The sequence below is a fragment of the Alosa pseudoharengus genome, unplaced genomic scaffold (genome assembly GCF_046254945.1).
Source record: "Alosa pseudoharengus isolate Yale_2024_CS ecotype anadromous, Long Island Sound unplaced genomic scaffold, YU_APseudo_1.1 YU_APseudo_1.1_scf_11, whole genome shotgun sequence".
Classification (NCBI taxonomy): domain Eukaryota; kingdom Metazoa; phylum Chordata; class Actinopteri; order Clupeiformes; family Clupeidae; genus Alosa; species Alosa pseudoharengus.
This window is the reverse complement of record NW_027468576.1, coordinates 2,335,397-2,353,573: the sequence shown is the minus strand read 5'-3', so window position 1 is coordinate 2,353,573 and position 18,177 is coordinate 2,335,397. Positions and strand designations below refer to the sequence as shown.

General features: G+C 39.8%; 1 protein-coding gene across 3 annotated transcripts in view; it reads right to left on the bottom strand.

Moving 5' to 3' along the window:
* The window catches only part of afmid (arylformamidase), a 77,640-nt gene that overhangs the window by 41,582 nt on the left and 17,881 nt on the right, over positions 1 to 18,177 (bottom strand). For 2 of the 3 annotated variants that reach the window (XM_076277749.1, XM_076277751.1), the window contains exon 3: positions 3,920 to 4,024. The exons of the other annotated variant lie outside the window; for it this stretch is intronic. In XM_076277749.1, coding sequence (XP_076133864.1) covers positions 3,920 to 4,024 — 105 coding nt within the window. The remainder of the gene's footprint in view (positions 1 to 3,919; positions 4,025 to 18,177) is intronic. 3 annotated transcript variants of the gene reach the window in all.

Genomic DNA, 18,177 nt, shown 5'->3' with positions numbered 1-18,177 from the left:
AGACAACGAAATGCAGTTTGCGTCGAACCAGAAGTGCAAAAAAGCAGAAAAGTGCAATGTGATATACACAGTATAGGCAGCTGGTGCATAGACAGGACAAGAAATATAGTGCAGTGTAGACAGTAGGATACAGTTGTTTTGCAGAAGGTGGTTTAGAGTAGTATAAATTAAATATAAATATGTGCAGTGTATTAGCAGTTACCTTATAAGAGCAGAATAAATATGGCTATGTAATATGAACAATGTATGAACAACATGTACAGGTAGGCCTATGTGCAATGTAGTGGCAGTACCATTATAGTAGTAGTAAGAACAATATAGATATATGCAGTGTATTAACAGAATATATTACAGAAAAACGGAATAAATATGGATATTTAGTATGAACCATATAGACAGATATGTACAGTATGTACAACTATGTGCAGTGTGGTAACAGTACCATTGTAGTGCAGAAACAGTAACATTACAATAGTATTAATAATAAGTGTATGTGCAGGATGAAAAGCAGTAGAATATGGCTATGTACAGTATAAGTGTAATTACAGTATGTTCATTTGTAAATAAATAGACACTATGGGTGGGATAGGGTAGTGCAGTTGGAGGGGGGGGGGGGGGACTAGGGGATGTCCGCCTCCTTGTTGTCCCTGTCAAGGTTGCCATGGTCGTGGACACCTCAACAGGCACAGGCAAGGAGGCATCAGGCGGGGGCGGGGCAGGGGGTGATGGGGGCTTAGTTTGTTGGATGTCACCAGTATGTAGAGCTAGAGTTCAGTAGGGTGACAGCCGCAGGAATGAAGCTTCCTCTGAACCTGCTGGTTCGGATGCGAAGAGACCTATAACGCCTCCCGGAGGGGAGTGGGGTGAACAGTCTGTGGTTGGGGTGAGGACAGTCTTTCATGATGCGTGCCTTACGCAAGCATCACTTGCCCTGGATGGCCTCGATGGCGAGGAGTGAGGAACCGGTGATACGTTGGGCAGTTTTCACCACCCTCTGCAGTGCTTTCCGGTTGTGGGCAGAGCAGTTGCCATACCAAACTGTGACATAGTTGGTGAGGATGCTCTTAATGTTGCAGCGGTAGACGTTCACCAGGATCTGAGGAGACAGATGGACCTCAGAAAGAAGAGATTCTGGTGAGCCTTTTTGATCAGGGTAGAGGTGTTGAGGGTCCAAGAGAGGTCCTCAGAGATGTGGACACCCAGAAACTTGAAGCTGGTGACACGCTCCACCTCAGTCCTATTGATGAGAATGGGTGTGTGTGTGCCAGCTTTAGACTTCCTGAAGTCCACAATGAGCTCTTTGGTATTCTTGGTGTTGAGAGCCAGGTTGTTATCAGTGCACCACAATGGTGCTGGACCTCCTCCCTGTAGGCCGTCTCATCGTTGTTGCAGATGAGCCCAATCACCGTAGTGTCATCTACAAACTTGACAATGGTGTTAGAGCAATGTACAGGTGTGCAGTCGTAGGTGAAGAGGGAGTAGAGGAGAGGGCTCAGCACACATCCCTGTGGTACACTGGTGTTCAGGGTGATGGTTGAGGAGGTGTGGTTATCTAACCTAACAGACTGAGGTCTGATGGTTAGGAAGTCCAGAATCCAGTTACAGAGGGAGGTATTGATGCCCAGTTCACTGAGGTTGGTGATCAGTTTGGAGGGGATGATGGTGTTGAACGCTGAGCTGAAGTCAGTGAACAGCATTCTTACATAGGTGTTGCTACTGTCAAGGTGGGACAGGGGAGAGTGAAGTGCCATAGAGATGGCATCCTCTGTGCTCCTGTTCTGACGATGATGAATTCAATGAATAGATTAAAGATCCTTTGTACTCGTTTCAGCTACAATTTAAAAAACATTTGTACTGCAGACCTATGTATGTCTAACCTGACGAGCCAGACCCACATTTAAATGTAGGGTCTGGGCACTCACCGTTCTTAGTGCTCAGTCCGAGGGGTGGGATAATAGGTTGTCTTTCAAATTCCCTCTGCACGCAATAGGACAGCGCTATGAGTCCCATGCGTTTTCCCATCATCGGAGCTAGTTGGCTAGTTCAAACGTTTGCCAACTTAAAAAAAACTTAACTCGTGTCACACTGTTCACCAACAGCAACATCCATCTTCTTTGTTTTCAAGTAGCAGGGAATTCAAGCCAAACCGTTGCAACTCTTCAATCATTATGTTAAGCCTGCCTAACAACTCTATACACGATTTGATTGGCCTGATAGAAGTTTAATTTTTCGAGCTCACAAGCCAACGGAGAGTTGCTAGACTAGCCCTGGCAGCAAATGTAATTTGCTGCTGCTAGGGTGTGTCTAGATTTCTAGGCTAATGTATGTTATCATTTAACATTAATTTCAATTCGCAATTGAAAGTAAGGAAGGTAGAATAGTAATAATCAATCATCAAGTATTGCCGTAACATATTGATCTGAAAACTCAAATTAGCTTTTTTTTGCACATAAATCTTGAATTTTATCAACCACAATGAAGAGCAAAATCACATAATGAGTCAAAATATGTATGCCAACATCAAACACCACATATGCATCAGTAATAATAAGATTTGGATTATTTTCTGGGCTCTTATGAGTGTTTTAACAAAAAAAGCCAATAGGCGGAATTTCCTTTTTTTTCAAATCAGGTCAACTTTGAAGGCCTGTACAGCCACAAAGCTACAAGATCCAACTTGCTATCATACCATTTTATACTCCAGAGAGTATAGCTTTCAGAAAAATATAGTGAGAATTTGCCCCCCCAAGTGGTAGTGACGACCCCCTGTGGCTCATGGACTAATAACTCTGAATGAAAAGCAGCACTGGTTGAAGCCTGGAAATATTGTAAACAAAGTAGCTTAATTTGATAATTTATCATATCATAGTCTACTGGTTAGACTGTTCAGTTTCCCCACGTGTGTTTAAGTTTCAAATGAATATTTTTTCTCCTTGGGACAGGCCCGCTTGAGTCTTGGAAAATACTTTACCATTTGCATCGAGATTGAGATGATTAACGTTAGAACTTAGCAGTAAATTTGAATGCATCAGTTTTGAAGAAATTCGTGCAGCGTGCTAATGATGCTAACCGGATTTAATAGCAATTTAGCCAGTCGTCTTGCACGATTGTGAATGTTTGGATTACATATGTGCATGCTGAGGAGGGATGGGCCTGTTGAGAGGGAGAGAGAGAGAGAGAGAGAGAGAGAGAGAGAGAGAGAGAGAGAGAGAGAGAGAGAGAGTGCACGGGGCAAGGACTCATTGAGGGTCTGTGTTGAGATAGGCCTACTTCTATCGCCTATTCTGATAGAGTTGCACATACTACAATGCAAGGCAAGATATATTTAGCCTATTTATTTATGGACAACATAAGGCGGGAGGTGTGTGTTGCTTTTAATTATTAAATGTTCTATCGAACGTATTTTTTATTGATATCGATTACATGTCTATTGCGATACATATCGCTATCCTTTTATCGCCCAGCCCTATATTCAATAATAACAATTTTAACACACGCATAAATACTCAGCCTTTCGTGCACGTAGTCTGACTGATACACTGCCCTCTGGTGGACAGAGCATATAGAACTTAAGTTTGATAGCAATATCGGTCTTACTGAAGACATTTAATGGTCAAAATATTATTAATACATATTTGAATATATTCGAATTTTAATATTAATAAACAAACAAACTTTGAATATGATTTTAGGGCAAAAGTCAAAGCCCTACTTAGTACATTCATGTGGATCTTTGATTTAATATCTTTTACTGTCTACTGGGCTACTGGGACCTTGAATTTCCCCTTGGGGATCAATAAAGTATCTATCTACCTATCTGCTCATAAACTGCTCTGTACAGTTCCAAGACTAATCTGTAATTTTCTGTAGGGCATGAATTAGTAGTAGAACGACAGACAGAACCACAGGTATAACCTACCTGCAGATGTAATGCATGGCATGTACACATCCAATTTCTCATCTTCACCCTGTCCATATGGAACATCCAGCAGTGTCTGAGTAATATTGCAGGCTGTTTCTGTGCCTAAACATACATATGTATATCACAGATGAAAACATCACACCACGTAAAGGGATGGGCAATATAACCAAAAGTCTCATTAAAATATAGTATGTACAGTGACCAAGGTACGATTTTTTCCAGAATTGTTCAATTTTTGCAGAAAAGTTAATGTTAAGTTAATGCTGACGCGGCCAAACCATTGAGTGAGTGGAATCACAGCCTTTAAATGTAGCCTACAGTATGAAACCAGAAGATAATTTTGTTCTTGGAAAGGATATGATCTGTTTTGAACTTTTTGGAAACTTTTAAATTAACTGAAAGAAGATAAATATTTTTCGTTATTTTTGGTTTATTTTCTACAATGGAGTGAGCAGGCCACGCGTTTGGGTTTTGAGCAGGCCGCGCAAGATTTTCATTGGTGAATAAGTGTTGGGAATTTTGCCTCTGTCTATTGGGTGTTAAGGCCAAGTAAGAATGCCTAGGTATGGCAGGTGATCATATACTCTATGGGCCTTTCTATATAAAAAAAGATTCTCAATAATGGGGAGGGGGGTTAGATGATTAATCGACATGTGACACATGTCAATGGCAATGACGTGTCAATAGCCTACATCAAATTTAGTTTGAGCAGTTACGGGGATGTCTAATTGATGCTCTCCCCCAAGCATAAAGCATAGCAGAAGTAAAACAGTGACCTAAATCATAGACTGTTACCTGGTCTAAGAAAAAGAAACAGGTAAAAAAAGTAAAAGTTGTCTCTATTTTGGCCAAATAAAACAAGTAGCCATGCAGTAACCACAATCTCTGTTCTTCTCATGCATGCAAGCACATGCATGGAAAGCTTGTGTTGCTTGCGCCAGTCATTCAGATTTCAGGCAATTATGTTTTTGTCTTTTATGTGAATCTGTGCATAGCCTACTCAATAAATTACAAAAGTGTTTTCGCCATCTTTATTTTGTCTATGTCTGTGTGTGGTATATAGCCTACTTGGGATGCTTACATGGGGATGTCAAAGTTTTTCTATTTTCGTATTGATGTGAATTAAAGTGTAGATCCGAAGTTTAAACGGTAGGCCTATAGCTGTGATGTGCAGTCACCTGACATCACCATCAAATTAGAGGATACTATTAACGTGGATAGCTCCCCTTAAGAGCATCTTAAGAGCAGAGCACGCGCGTTCACGCTACGAGCATGTTCGGGAAACAGTCGGAAAAAACAAACGAACGATCGTAAGATGAATCGTAGAAAACCCTCATAAGGGCATGTCTCCGTCGTTATCGGGAGACTGGGCCCTGGACTGTTAGATGCAAATGATTTTCATTGTTGGATAAGTGTCGGGAATTTTGCCTCTGTCTATTGTGTGAGGCCAAGTGAGAATGTCCACTGTAGGCTAGTTATAGCAGGTGATCATATACTGTATATGCCTTTATAAAAATAACTGCTAATGGCCAACAAGCTTATCTGATGTGTTGGCCTTTCTCTGCTGGCTATTGTGATGGAAATAAGGGGACGTCTACACAACGCTGTTTTTTTTTTTAAACCGGTGAATTTTTGTTATCGGTTACGCCTTGCGTGTACACGATGCCGGCAGTTTAGGAGACTGTAACCGATTTTGAAACCGCCGGCTAACTTTTGCCGTGTAGACGGGTGTAGAGGGCACAGCTGGCAATTTTATGACGACATAGCCCCAGCCCTACCTCTCAACTCAGACACCACACTCGACCTGACACGCTCCTTGTCAAAACAGACCAAACCATGTTTATCATGTTAAAATGTTTTTTTCTTTCCCATTATGATTTATGTTCACAATGTATCAGCCTTTTGTGGCTAAGTTAGAAGCACACCGCTTAACTTAGTTAAACATTAGCTTACGGCTCCTACACACAGTTGCGTTCCGTCAACGCATGCCAGTGGGTGTTCCCGACGGTAGCTATGCAAATGACTTGAAGTATAACCGTAATTTGATTGGTTGGTGCCGTCCGTCGATTGGCTTGATTGGCCGGTGCCGTCTGTCGGTGCAGCAACAGCTGAACTTCTCAACATGAGCAACGGGAGAAACGCAACGCAACGGACCCACAATTCAGTTCGGCAACGGATGACGTGAGCCCATGCAAAGTGAATGGGATGCGTCTCCAGCCTTGCAACGCACGCAACTGTGTGTAGTAGCCGTTACCTGCATGTTAATGTTTTCTCCAGTGGTGCTCAGACCTAATGCAATGCGTAAGCATTTTAATTTCCACATAGCAGTCATAGACATACATAGCAGTTGAATTGAATAGTCTGTAGTCTCCTTATTTCATGCGACTGCTTAACAAACTGTTTTAACAATGTTTTCTTCTACGCGATTCACACAAATTTTATGTGAAGCCTCTGCACGGCCCGGTGCCATCGTCTGGTCTGGCATATCACTACAGCACTTTTAGCCTCTTTCACCTCTGTTTGTGCACGCAAGTTTTTTCTTTACCTGTGTCGTTAAAGGTGTGAAAGCGGTAAGAATTCACCTGGTGGTTTCATGTAGAAGATGTCTATGTGGATTAAGGGGAGGGGAGCGGTGGTGTGACGCCCCTCTGCTCCCCCTACTGTTATGTGTGCCGTTTTCCGTGGTGGCCACACAGGCAGGTTGCCGGCTTGCAGTGGGGAGACTTAATTAAGGGAGATTGGCCTCACCTGGCGCCGGTGTAGGCCTATATACATCATCGCCATCCCTTGTCTCTCTCTCTCTCTCTCTCCCACCGTTCAGACACATTTTTGACACGCACTTCAAACCACTGCTACTCACTTACATATGACCAACACGCATCCATACACTTAATTTCCACCCCTAGACATATCCATTCATTCATGCTCACTTTAAATAAATATAATTTATTTATAATTGGAATTTGTTGTCAGCCTCTTTTGTGTTGAGCCGGGCATAACAGGTGGTGTATTAGCACCTGAAGCACAAAAGTCAGATGAGGGGGGATGGTATGGTATTTTGACCGCTGTCAATGGAAACAGATTTTGTGCTTGAGATTCAAATCTAGAAACGGTTGTTCAGATGCATTCTAAAGAATGTTGGATTCAAGTTCAGTGTGTTTGGCGAAGTTTGTTCCTCGGCATAAGCCAATGAAACCGGTAACAAATACATACAAAAAATACATTTAAAAAGACATTACGCAAAGTGTCTTCTATCATTTTGGCAAGTAGCCATATAATTAGCGGGATAATGTATAGAATGCCTGTCATTATCGGGAAAATAAGCCCCAACAGGACAAACTGGACCCCGATGCGAAGCGGAGGAAAAAGACACTTCGCCTAGACTAATGTGAAGTTATAGGCTACATTATCCCTAATAGCTATGTTAATATAGGCCTATCAGCCATGTCAAATCCAAAAGCAACAATCTTTATAAAATCAAAGTATACTTTTCAAAAAATATTTTTTTTTCTTCATAATTTTTTTTTTCCCACTCGGAGACAGTATGCGTGTTTGATGCCCTTGTGATGTGATGATTAATGTTAATTTCGTCAGACGAGACGAGAGGAAATATGTTCGTCAACGACCTTTTTTTTCATGACGAGACGATGACGAGACTGCACTGATGTCCTGAAACACTGACTAAGACTATCTTACGATGCAATATTGTTGACGAAAAAAGACGAGACTAAAATGTTTTGCATGAAATAAAAACTAAGATTCATTTTCGTCTACAAAATGAGAAAACAGAATATCTAGCTGTTACGTTTTCAAAATATTCCGAATGAGTTCATGCGCAGCAGCTTTCCTGTAGGCTAGTCTACGTGCTGTTGCTGCAACCCTGTAGCTGCAACACGAAACTACATGGAACAAGAACACCGGAGATTTCTGCCAGAGTTAGCAAGCTAAAACTACCTAAGCTTTATGCCACAATGCTACATACCCAGAAGTTGAAGCTTCTCATACATACAAATTAACATTTCCCAGAATGTCCATACAAAAATGTTCAGCAAGTAATGTCAACTATTTAAATAGTTACACTGATGATGCAAAGTTTGCTAGCAAGTAAGCTAATATGGAAAGTTGGCTAGAATGGGGAATGTGTTGCGTTTGGGCACATATCGCCATCTAGCGTGGCAGAGTAAAACATTAATACTTGGGTCTATTTTGTAAACTGTGAAACAGATATTGATGTCAGCTCCAGGGGTAAGAGTACCATAGAGAGGCATTGAAACGTGGCGATTTTCTAGGCTGATTTGACATGGAACTATACTCTCATTCAGGCGTAATAATCCTGTCATCCTGTTAGCCAGGGACTATGTTCAAGTGCTGCATGATATCATTGTGCTGCTGTGCCCATGGTGTTCCTTGATTATTACGCTGGAATGAGAGTATAGTTCCATGTCAAATCAGACTAGAAAATCACCACGTTTCATTTTCTGTTGGTCTTATTACACTTTCTAAATCATATTTAGCAGAACATCTCTGAAAACATCAGTTAAGGCAAGTCTTAAATTATAGCAGTGTAAAACTGCAAGTAGGGGGTAGGCTTTACTAATTTGATATGCCTCATAGCCTATATGGATTTGCTCCATACAGAGTTCATGATGGATAGGGCTACAGAGGTAATACGGCCAAAAACCCAAACTGGAACTGTAGGTCAGGGTTCCTACACATTTTCCATTTCAAAATTCCATACTTTTTCCATACTCAAATGTTCAAACTTCTCGGTAGATTTTTCTGACCATATTCTAGACATTGTCAATGGAGTGTTCTACTAGCATTGTGAAGAGCTGTATAATAATGTTTATTATTAACTTGTTAGCCCTCAGAAAACACTTGCCCATTGTTGGATACTTTTCGATGGGGAAGTGCTGTGTTGGAAGGTGCACTCACATTTGATACAGCATACTACATATGTTGGAGACTAGTGCACTGCTGGCAGAGGCCTAAGAAATCACCGTAAACAGAGCTAGGTATAGGGCACGTGCATAGAACTGGGGTTTTCGATTTGGTTTTGGTACCAGGGTCCCCTTGTGGGAGAGATTTTTTTCTGAGGACCCCCATTCAATTATGATGTGGACTGACAACTTAAGCTACACAACAGTAGGAATGGTTTATTATGACCTGAGTGAAGTGATTAGTACTGTAGATGCAATAGTCTGGAAACACAAATATTTCTCCATACCCTTGTTTCTTTTTTCCATACTTATCCAGACCTGGAAATTACTAAAATCAAATTCCATACTTTTCCAGGTTTTCCCTGGTAGGTGTGCAAATACTTGGAAGTTAATCGACATTCTAAAGAACGCAATCCTACTGGAATTCAACCAAGCAGTAATAAAACAGTATAGACAACTAAAAATGAGCCAGTTCCCCTGTTAATGGTTTGATGTCTGTGTGTAAATACCCTGTGTAGTTTTCCCTGAGTTAGTGCCCTGACCGTTCAAACACTGATATTGGCTAGAGCCTAAATGTTTGCTTTTATTGAACAAACTGGAGTCAGACTTTTGCACTGTATAATCAGGGTCTCTAACCTTGCTACAGTTACATGAAGTGCTACATGAAGGACCCGATATCATATGGAGGGCTATACTCACTTGAAACAAACAGACTCACCCCTCTGAACGAGGGTAATCCTCTGAAATAATATATCAATTTTATATTTAAATGATCAATATTGCCTTTATTAAGAAACTGTATTTTCCTTAAAAGTAGCCTTAATAGTGAACACGTAGGCCTCGCCATAAACGTTTAGACATCTATTTCTTCAATACTAAATATCATAAATATCAAAAACATTTAAATATCAATATGTGAACACTACCAACATTTTTGTTCATGTTAAACTAATATCATTTTTTTAAACAAAACATAATTTTTTGTGCAATTAATAATTTAGGTGATAGACCCAAAGTTAAAAGTGTTTGGCAGGTGCTTATGCTGTAGCGAAGTGAGTGTGTTTTGGTCACTGGTCGAGGAGGATAGTACCTACTTATTCATATTATATTCTGTTTTGTGATCCAGTTAAGAACAAAATTATTCATACCCCTGGCAAATATTGATTTAATGCTTATTTTCTCTTTACCAATATGTTTGTTCTGACTGAAAATTACACTGTCACATGCTAAAAGTTTGTAAGGCAATGTGGGAGAAACCTGGAATTTAACCCTTAGAACCCGATTGACGCAAAGTGCGTCAAAAAACACACCCTTTCTTCTCTGTTACATTGCTCCAGAACGGTTCATCGCAGCGAGATGAAACCTTTATTGCACGACAGAGCAGAAGTGGGGCTTTCCAACGAGACTACACACTTGTCTCTACGATCAAGTATGAAAATAAAAAAAAATCATGAAATTAAATCAAATTGCATCATATTTACAGTCTATACTTCTCTGCGTTCACCTGCACACACATTACTCTAGTTTGAATTACTCGCGAACCCGTGATCGCATCGATATGGCAAGCATATCAGATGAAAGAGGGGGCACAGGGCTATCCATTGGTACCATGTTTATCGATCTTTCTGGCTTATAAAACCAGACGAAGTGACTGCAAAATAATAACGTCATGTACACAAACCAACGCTGCACACTCATTACTCTCGTTTGAATTACTCGCGGACCCGCGATCGCATAGATATGCCACGCATGTCAGATGAAAGAGGAGACTCAGAGCTATCATTTGATACCAAGTACATCCTTCTGGGTTATAAAACAGACGAAGTGACAGCAAAATAATAACTTCATATAGCTGGACTTACCCCACGTTTTTGTCTTGTGGCAAAGCATGTTTATAATCCAATGCTATCATGTGTTTCTCTATGGCAAAGCATGTTCATATTCCGGTTTTGAGATCCTAGCAAATTCCTGCATGGCATCCAATTCAAGGCTCACATTGCATCCCAATTTGTTCAACAAATAAACACCTTTTTTGCCTTTACTTTGTTCATGGCAATGCAGTAAAGAGTTGAGAATTATTATGACTGCATACACACAGGCATGCAGGCTAACACGCAACCTCGGGTCAAGTCAGGTCAGATCAGTTCGTGTCACAGATATGGAGCGCAGAAAGGTCATTTTTCATCACTAAATAAAAAATGGCATTTATTTCCGTAAATCACACAGCAAATATTTCTGCAAATTGCTCAGCCCCAGAGTATGCCTCCAACATGGCAATTATATTGCCCGATTCAGGACAGTCTGCCCTACACACACATGAAATGCATGTAGAGCTGTGAGCTTGCTGTGGTGAGATACATGTCGAAATATAAGAATTTTTATAATACAATTTTTATATTTTAATTCTTTAAAAATCAAAATAAAATCAATGCTAGTATTAATACATGAAATGATGGCAGATCTGAATAGCCTCGACTCTCCTGAAAAAAACAATATATAATATGTGTGTGTGGCACTTACAATGACCAGAATAAATCCTTATGAATAAAGGTAGTGAAAATGTCCTAAAAACAGCTTAGGGTTCTAAGGGTTAAAAAAAAGATATATTTGCCAACACTCTGGCCTAGGACAACGCGTCGACGTAATCGATGACGTCGACGCAAAAAATACGTCAACGCAAAATATGCGCATCGATTCGTTAAGCATAATGTGTGCCACTAAATATTTTACATTTTACACCTTCAGTGTTTCCCATAAGTTGACTAATCTGTGGCTGGGGGCCACAAAATCATTGAGCTGTGCTTTTCACGCACGCAGCCTTTCCTTGCCCCGGCAACTCTCTCTTGTAAGAGCCCGCTGCCCCTCCTCTGCATGTGCATTTAACAAAATATTCACGATTGCTGAAGGATTGTTGTTGCCACATAGAAGCATTGCATAGAACACGTGGGCTAAATTGCTATTCAATCCTTAGCATCATGACCATGCTGTGCAAATTTGTTCAAAACTGCTGCATTAAAGTTAACTCTACTTAGTTTGGTCTCCTCAATGTACTATGTTGTGATGAGACCTTAGCAAAGTTATGCAATCAAGCAGTATCTCAAAGCTAACGTTAGAATACTGTTTGGATGTTGAGTTTAGCATGCTTACAGCTGTTTGTCAATTTCGTTATTCATGCAGGGCTCATTTTATTGACTCCGACACTGAATGTTTGCAAAATCCCGATGTAAATGGAAAAGTGTTTTCCAAGACTCAAAAGTGTTTGTCCCAAGGAGAAGTACGAACCGTTATTTGAACTAACTACGTTATGAATTGCATCCACACATCAGCAGCGTTTTAACTGTGTTAATGTTAATTGCAAGGATTCACTCACGAACGTCGTCTTAAAGTGACAGGCACTCAATTAGACCTATACACTACTGAACTGAACTGAATGCTACCTCTGACTAAGAATGCATTACTTTGCACTTGTATAGTCTTTTATTTTGGAATCTTAAGAGCAACTAGAAAGTGCATGAAAATGCAAAAGTTGTGATGTAAAATATCATGTATAGTTAAAATAGATAATACAGAGCTGGTTACTGTGGTGATCCTAGAACAGACATGGTGGTTGCATAAAAGTTGATAGTTTTAAAGTAGACCGTTTAAAAGTTGAAGGTAAATAGTTTAAAAGTTGTTGAAAGACTGGAAGTTTAATGAATGTTGATATTCAAATAGTTTAATGGCTGTGTATAGGTAGATATTTGACGATAACTGAAAGTTGGAATGGCTCTTATGTTTGCTAGCAGTTATGCTAACATTTTTAACTATGCTAACCATGCTACTTAGCTAATGTTTTCTAGCAGTTTTGCTAGACATGCTAACTGTGTTAGCAATGCTAACCATGCTACTTAGCTAACGTTTTCTAGCAGTTTTGCTAAACATGCTAGCAATGCTAACATGTTAACCATGCCACTTGATGCTAACCATGCTACTTGATGGTAACCATGCTTCACCATCAAGGTGATTCACGCAGCTGGGTGAAATGTAAGTACAACTGCAGCCGCTTGGGGGCAGCATAGTCCGCTGTGGCATTCCACGGTCGAACCTGACGGAGCATTCAACAGCAAGGGCTGTGATTGGCCGAGTTTTCAGTGCGTTTCTCTGTGTTTTTAGCAGCCCCTGCAATATGCTAGTCCACTGTAGCCTATAAGCTTTGTATATAATGTTAAACATAGTTTTGGATTCAGTGGCAAGATGTGTTGATTGTACAGTGCCTGTCTCTCAGTAATGTTTTAAAATGAGAGCTTTGTCAGCTGGCAGTAGGCTACTTTGTTGGCAGTCATGAGAAGTTCGCTTGCTAACAGAACATAAATATGCTGCCCAGAAACCTCGTGAATAGTTCTGATTTGTTTTACTACACTAACGAGGTTAAATATAGCCTTTGCCTACAGCATCTCCTTAACAGTAATGTTAACAAAATGACAGCATTTATAAGACAAAGGAAAACGAATTTGGTCACTCAAGACTGTGCCACAGCAACCAGTCTAGGCTACAGGCCTACTCGAAGCAGATAGCGTTGTCTGGCGGTCGAGTGGGTTAATGCGCGTATTTCCAGAACAGGTCTGCAACTTTCAGGCAGTTCTGAGTTCAAATCTAGGCAGGAGCAGAGCCATATAAAAGGCCTAGGCCTATTGTTATCATTTTTTGCAAGGTGTTGCTCCTGGCAATACTTGTTTATAAGACGTTTGGTGATTAGTTCTTAGCTGTTTTTGGGACACGTTAAACATTCTTTATAATGAGCGCATACGGGGAGTAAAACTACTGTTATGCGCTGTTACAACTGTAGGCTACAATGATTGCAATACAAAAATATGCGCGTGTTAGTTTAGTTAGTTTTGTGATGTTTTGCACTTTTGCCTCATGTGTTTTCAGGTTTGAGGGCTTTTTTGGCAAGATTGACCTTGGTTAGACTCTGCATATGTTATTTTTTCCGTATGGAAAATAAAGTCAATTTTCAACACACGTCTTTTATTAGTTCAATAACAAGTGTTCCTTGTTAAAACATGTGACTAGTGAAACTCAAATGATTTTAGAAATATTTAGCCAAAGCCAAAAAGTGTTAAACTTTGACTAACGTTTCGATGTTCGTTAGTCAAAAACATCGACACATCGAAACGTTAGTCAAAGTTTAATAATGTTCTGCACCTTTTACTAATGAATAAAGAAAATTAACAAGACATCTGAGCTGCGCCGGCGTCTCTCCTTCTCTCTAAAATATCTGTCCTGGCCTGGTTGCACCGGATTGTTGCCAAACGACAGAAGCGCAGAGAACCCTCCTTTGTCTACCAAAAAGTGTTACTTTGTGCCCTGCGCTCCCCCACTGCTTGTGAAAGAAGGGGGTGGGGGAGGGGGGCTTAACGTGAAAAAGCTTAATGTCCCAAAACGGCAACAAGTCATAATGGTAGGCTACAGGAAGTGGGGGGAGGGTATGGGATGACCAGAGCTGTCTTCGCTGTGCTATTCAGAAAGCATCTTCTATTGTCTTTCCTGTCGCACACAGCTCATTACCATATAGCCTATCGAGTGCCTTAACAGATAGGCTCTGCTTTTGGGTTTGGCCTCACAGTGAACTCAACCCTCTTGTTGCTTGCAGTTTGTTAAATAAAGCGATGCCGATTACATTAATTATTTCTGATTAATTGCGTCTTTTGATGTCTTTTGCAACATCTGCTTGTTAGGCTGGGCTACTGTCAATGTCCTGTACAGGTAAATGTTCAACAATTGCTGGTGTAGGCCTACAGGCTATAATCAATTAGGGACTGTTCGTTATTTATTTAAGGGGCTACCGAAGGAGTTTTGGGAGCGTTAGTCAAAAAAGACGTGACCCTCCCTCGTCAGCAAGAAATTTTTCTATGACCCTCCAAAGTGATTGAGAAAAAACGCATGACCCTCCCCAGTCCCAACAATTTATTGATGCCTTCTGTAGGCTACTGGGTTAATTTGGGAGCAATGAAATCATAGGCCAGTTTGCAGGTAGCATAACGTCTTTTTCAATTCATAGAAGGGAGAGCCCAGTCTCTCCTGTGACATTGAGGTGCGCAAATAGTTTTTAATAGCCTGTTCAACTTCGAAAAGCTTCACCCGATGCCAGTCACTGATCGCAATTTCAAATTTCGGGAAGCTTCGTTCAATCTTTTTAAGTTTTAAGTGCAGTAGGCCCCTATCTGCCCCCTTTGGAATTATATCTCGAGCCTATTATAAGGTCCAGTGCGTTATGTCCTGGGATTCGGATGTGCTCAAAAAGAAAAGAAAAAACACCTTTTTTATAGATGGTTATGAGGAGCAATATGAGTCTGAACTCCGTGTCATTCAGACTCAACCCTCTTGTTGCTTTGATATCTTTTTCTTTGTCGTTTGAACATCGGCAAGCAGGCATGTTGCGGTTGCAATTTAAGTGAAATTTCTACAGTAGGCCTACAACATGCAAAATGCTTGTTAGGCTGGGCTACTGTCTTGTACAGGTAAATGTTCAACAATTGCTGGTGTGCAGGCTATAATCAATTAGCTAAATAATTTGTCCAGCTGTTTAAAAAAAAATTGTGCTACATTCAAATGCAAAAGGTGCTTTGATATCTTTTCGTTTGAACATCGGCAAGCAGGCATGCTGCGGTTGCAATGAATGAGGATAATTGGTTTTATCTGCGGATTTATTTTTTGCATTATTTTGAATATGACTTACTCCAGTCTCAACAGCACGTCTACTTTTTCCACATGCATCTAAGTTCTTACACACATCCCCTCTCGCTTTCTCTCTTTCCATCCCTGCGCACAGGGCTTTCTTAAAGGAGCTGCACCATTTTACAACAATTGCATCTACTTATTCATATTAGAATGTTTTGTCTGTTTAAGTGTAAGCTTAAACTATCGCGATCAATTTAAGTTCCCGTGCCCCCGCTGAAAGTCTCATGCGCTTATCGTTACACTATCAAATCTATAAGTAACCGTGACAAATAGGGTATAAGATATATAAACTCACGCTATTGTATTATCATATATGTTTGTTAATGGCTCACTGCGTCATGGAAGCAGTTTTAAGTCAAGTCGCATCAAAAATAGTAGTGGCAGAACTCCCAAGTGACACCTTGTGGTTGTTTGTGTCAACTGCAGTTTGTGCCATTTCTGCTGAGAAAATGGGGTGCGTGATTCATGAAGGAACCCGTCCAAACTTAACTGGGACCCACTGTATGCTAGCAATGTTAACATGCTAACCATGTTACTTTGCTAACTTAGCTAACATTTTTTAGCAGTTTTGCTAAACATGCTAACTATGCTAGCAATGTTAACTATGTTAACCATGCTACTTAGCTAACTTAGCTAATGTTTTCTAGCAGTTTTGCTAAAAAAATTAAAATGCTAACTATGCTAACAATGCTAACTAGTGGCTAGGAGACATAGTTGATGACAAGTTAAAAGTTGTTGATAGACAGCTAGTTTAATAGATAGATAGTTTAATGATCGTTTTTAAAAGTAGACTGTTTAAAAGTTGAATCTGTTGTCAGCCTCTTTTGTGTTGTGCCATGAGCCGGGCGTAACAACCACAATGGCATGGACATGGGACATGGATGGGTAGTTTCTGGATGAAGAGGAAGACAATGATTTGCTAGAGGAGGAGAGTAATCTCCCGTCATCCTCAGCTGGGTATGCATGTTTGTGTGTGTGTGTGTGTGTTCGCCCAACTGGGCGTATGCACATTTCTGGTTGTGATAAGAGTGTTGCTTATAACAATAATGACAGGGATTATAGTGATTATAGTTTAGATAGATAGATAGATAGATAGATAGATAGATAGATAGACACTTTATTGATCCCCAAGGGGAAATTCAGGAAGTTTGCTTAGATTTGTAATTCAATTTCTAATTTTCTTATCTGACAATTTCTTTATTTTGAGCTTGGTCAAGTCCCATGTCAGGTAGAAAGCATACACTTTGCCTATCCTTCTAACACAGACAGGGACACCAACTCCAGTAGCATTTACACCTCATCGTCTGCTAGGCTTAGATGGACACACACACACACGCCACAGCTGTGACAACACACACACCACGGATCTGGTGTGAATGCGGCGTTAGTGTATCACCTTATGTGTAGGGCAAATGATATCGATAATTATATATTGTATCTAATTAAATGCTGTATGGTTGTTAAATGTATTGAATTTCTTCTAATGTTTTAATTGTTTATATGTGTGAATGTAAATTGATGCTTTGTTATGCTATAATATGAATTGATGCTTTGTTCATCATGTTAAAGTATTTTGTTGATCTTTGTTATACTGTTGTCTTGTAGTTTGTAAACATATGTTTATGTTATTTACCTGAAGTTGTTGTTCCTGATTATTTAATGAAATTGTTAAAGACTTATCTAAATAAAATGATTTATTTCCTCTTTCGTAAACCTAACACATGTGCCAGTGTCTCTTATTCTTGTTTTCATAGTAGAATGAAGCACACGGAGAAGCAGTTACCATCTGCCTAGTCTTTATTTCAGCCTTTATCTTTCCTCCCCACAATTGATTTTGCCTCTTCAGAGTACAGTAAGACATCCTATATTTAGCTATGCATCTTGTTTTTATGGTAAAACATCTTATATTTGTTACAAGACCATTATATTTGTGTATTTTTGGTCAGATGTCAAACCAGGAAAGGAAAACATCCTACTCTTTAAAAATTCTACTTGTTACTGCGACTTGCAGTTATGAGTAAATTAATCATAACTTCTGAACCAAAGGTGATAAATTGATTCTGTTTCTTTCACTGAGGAGAACACAACACTGTCTATCTTTCCCACACTATATCTACAATAGACATTAGGTGAAAAGTAAGATTCATCTTGACAAATTGATATTTTCGTGTTTTTTGATGTTGAAATTTGAAGGTATTGTTTAAAAACAATGTGTGTTACCCTCAAACTTATTAACTATGATATGTGCCATTTTAAAGGGCTAGTTCTCCTGATTACAATGGTGGGTATATCTTATCTCTGCCATGTAGCATGGCCACACAATAAGCCTTTTTGTCTCACAAGGGCATCAAGTATGAAAAAACGGAATGTTTCGTGCCGTCGGCAAAGGTCTAATAAATTTATCATAACTTTTGAACAAAAGGTGATACATTGATTCTGTTTTCATCACTGAGTAGAGGACAAAATTGTGAATCTCCCATACACTCTAAGTTTTTCTCTATCTACAACAGAAATTGGGGGGGAAATCAGATTAATCTTGACAAACTGATAGTTTTGTGTTTTTTGGGGTTGAATTTTAAAGATATTTTTTAAATA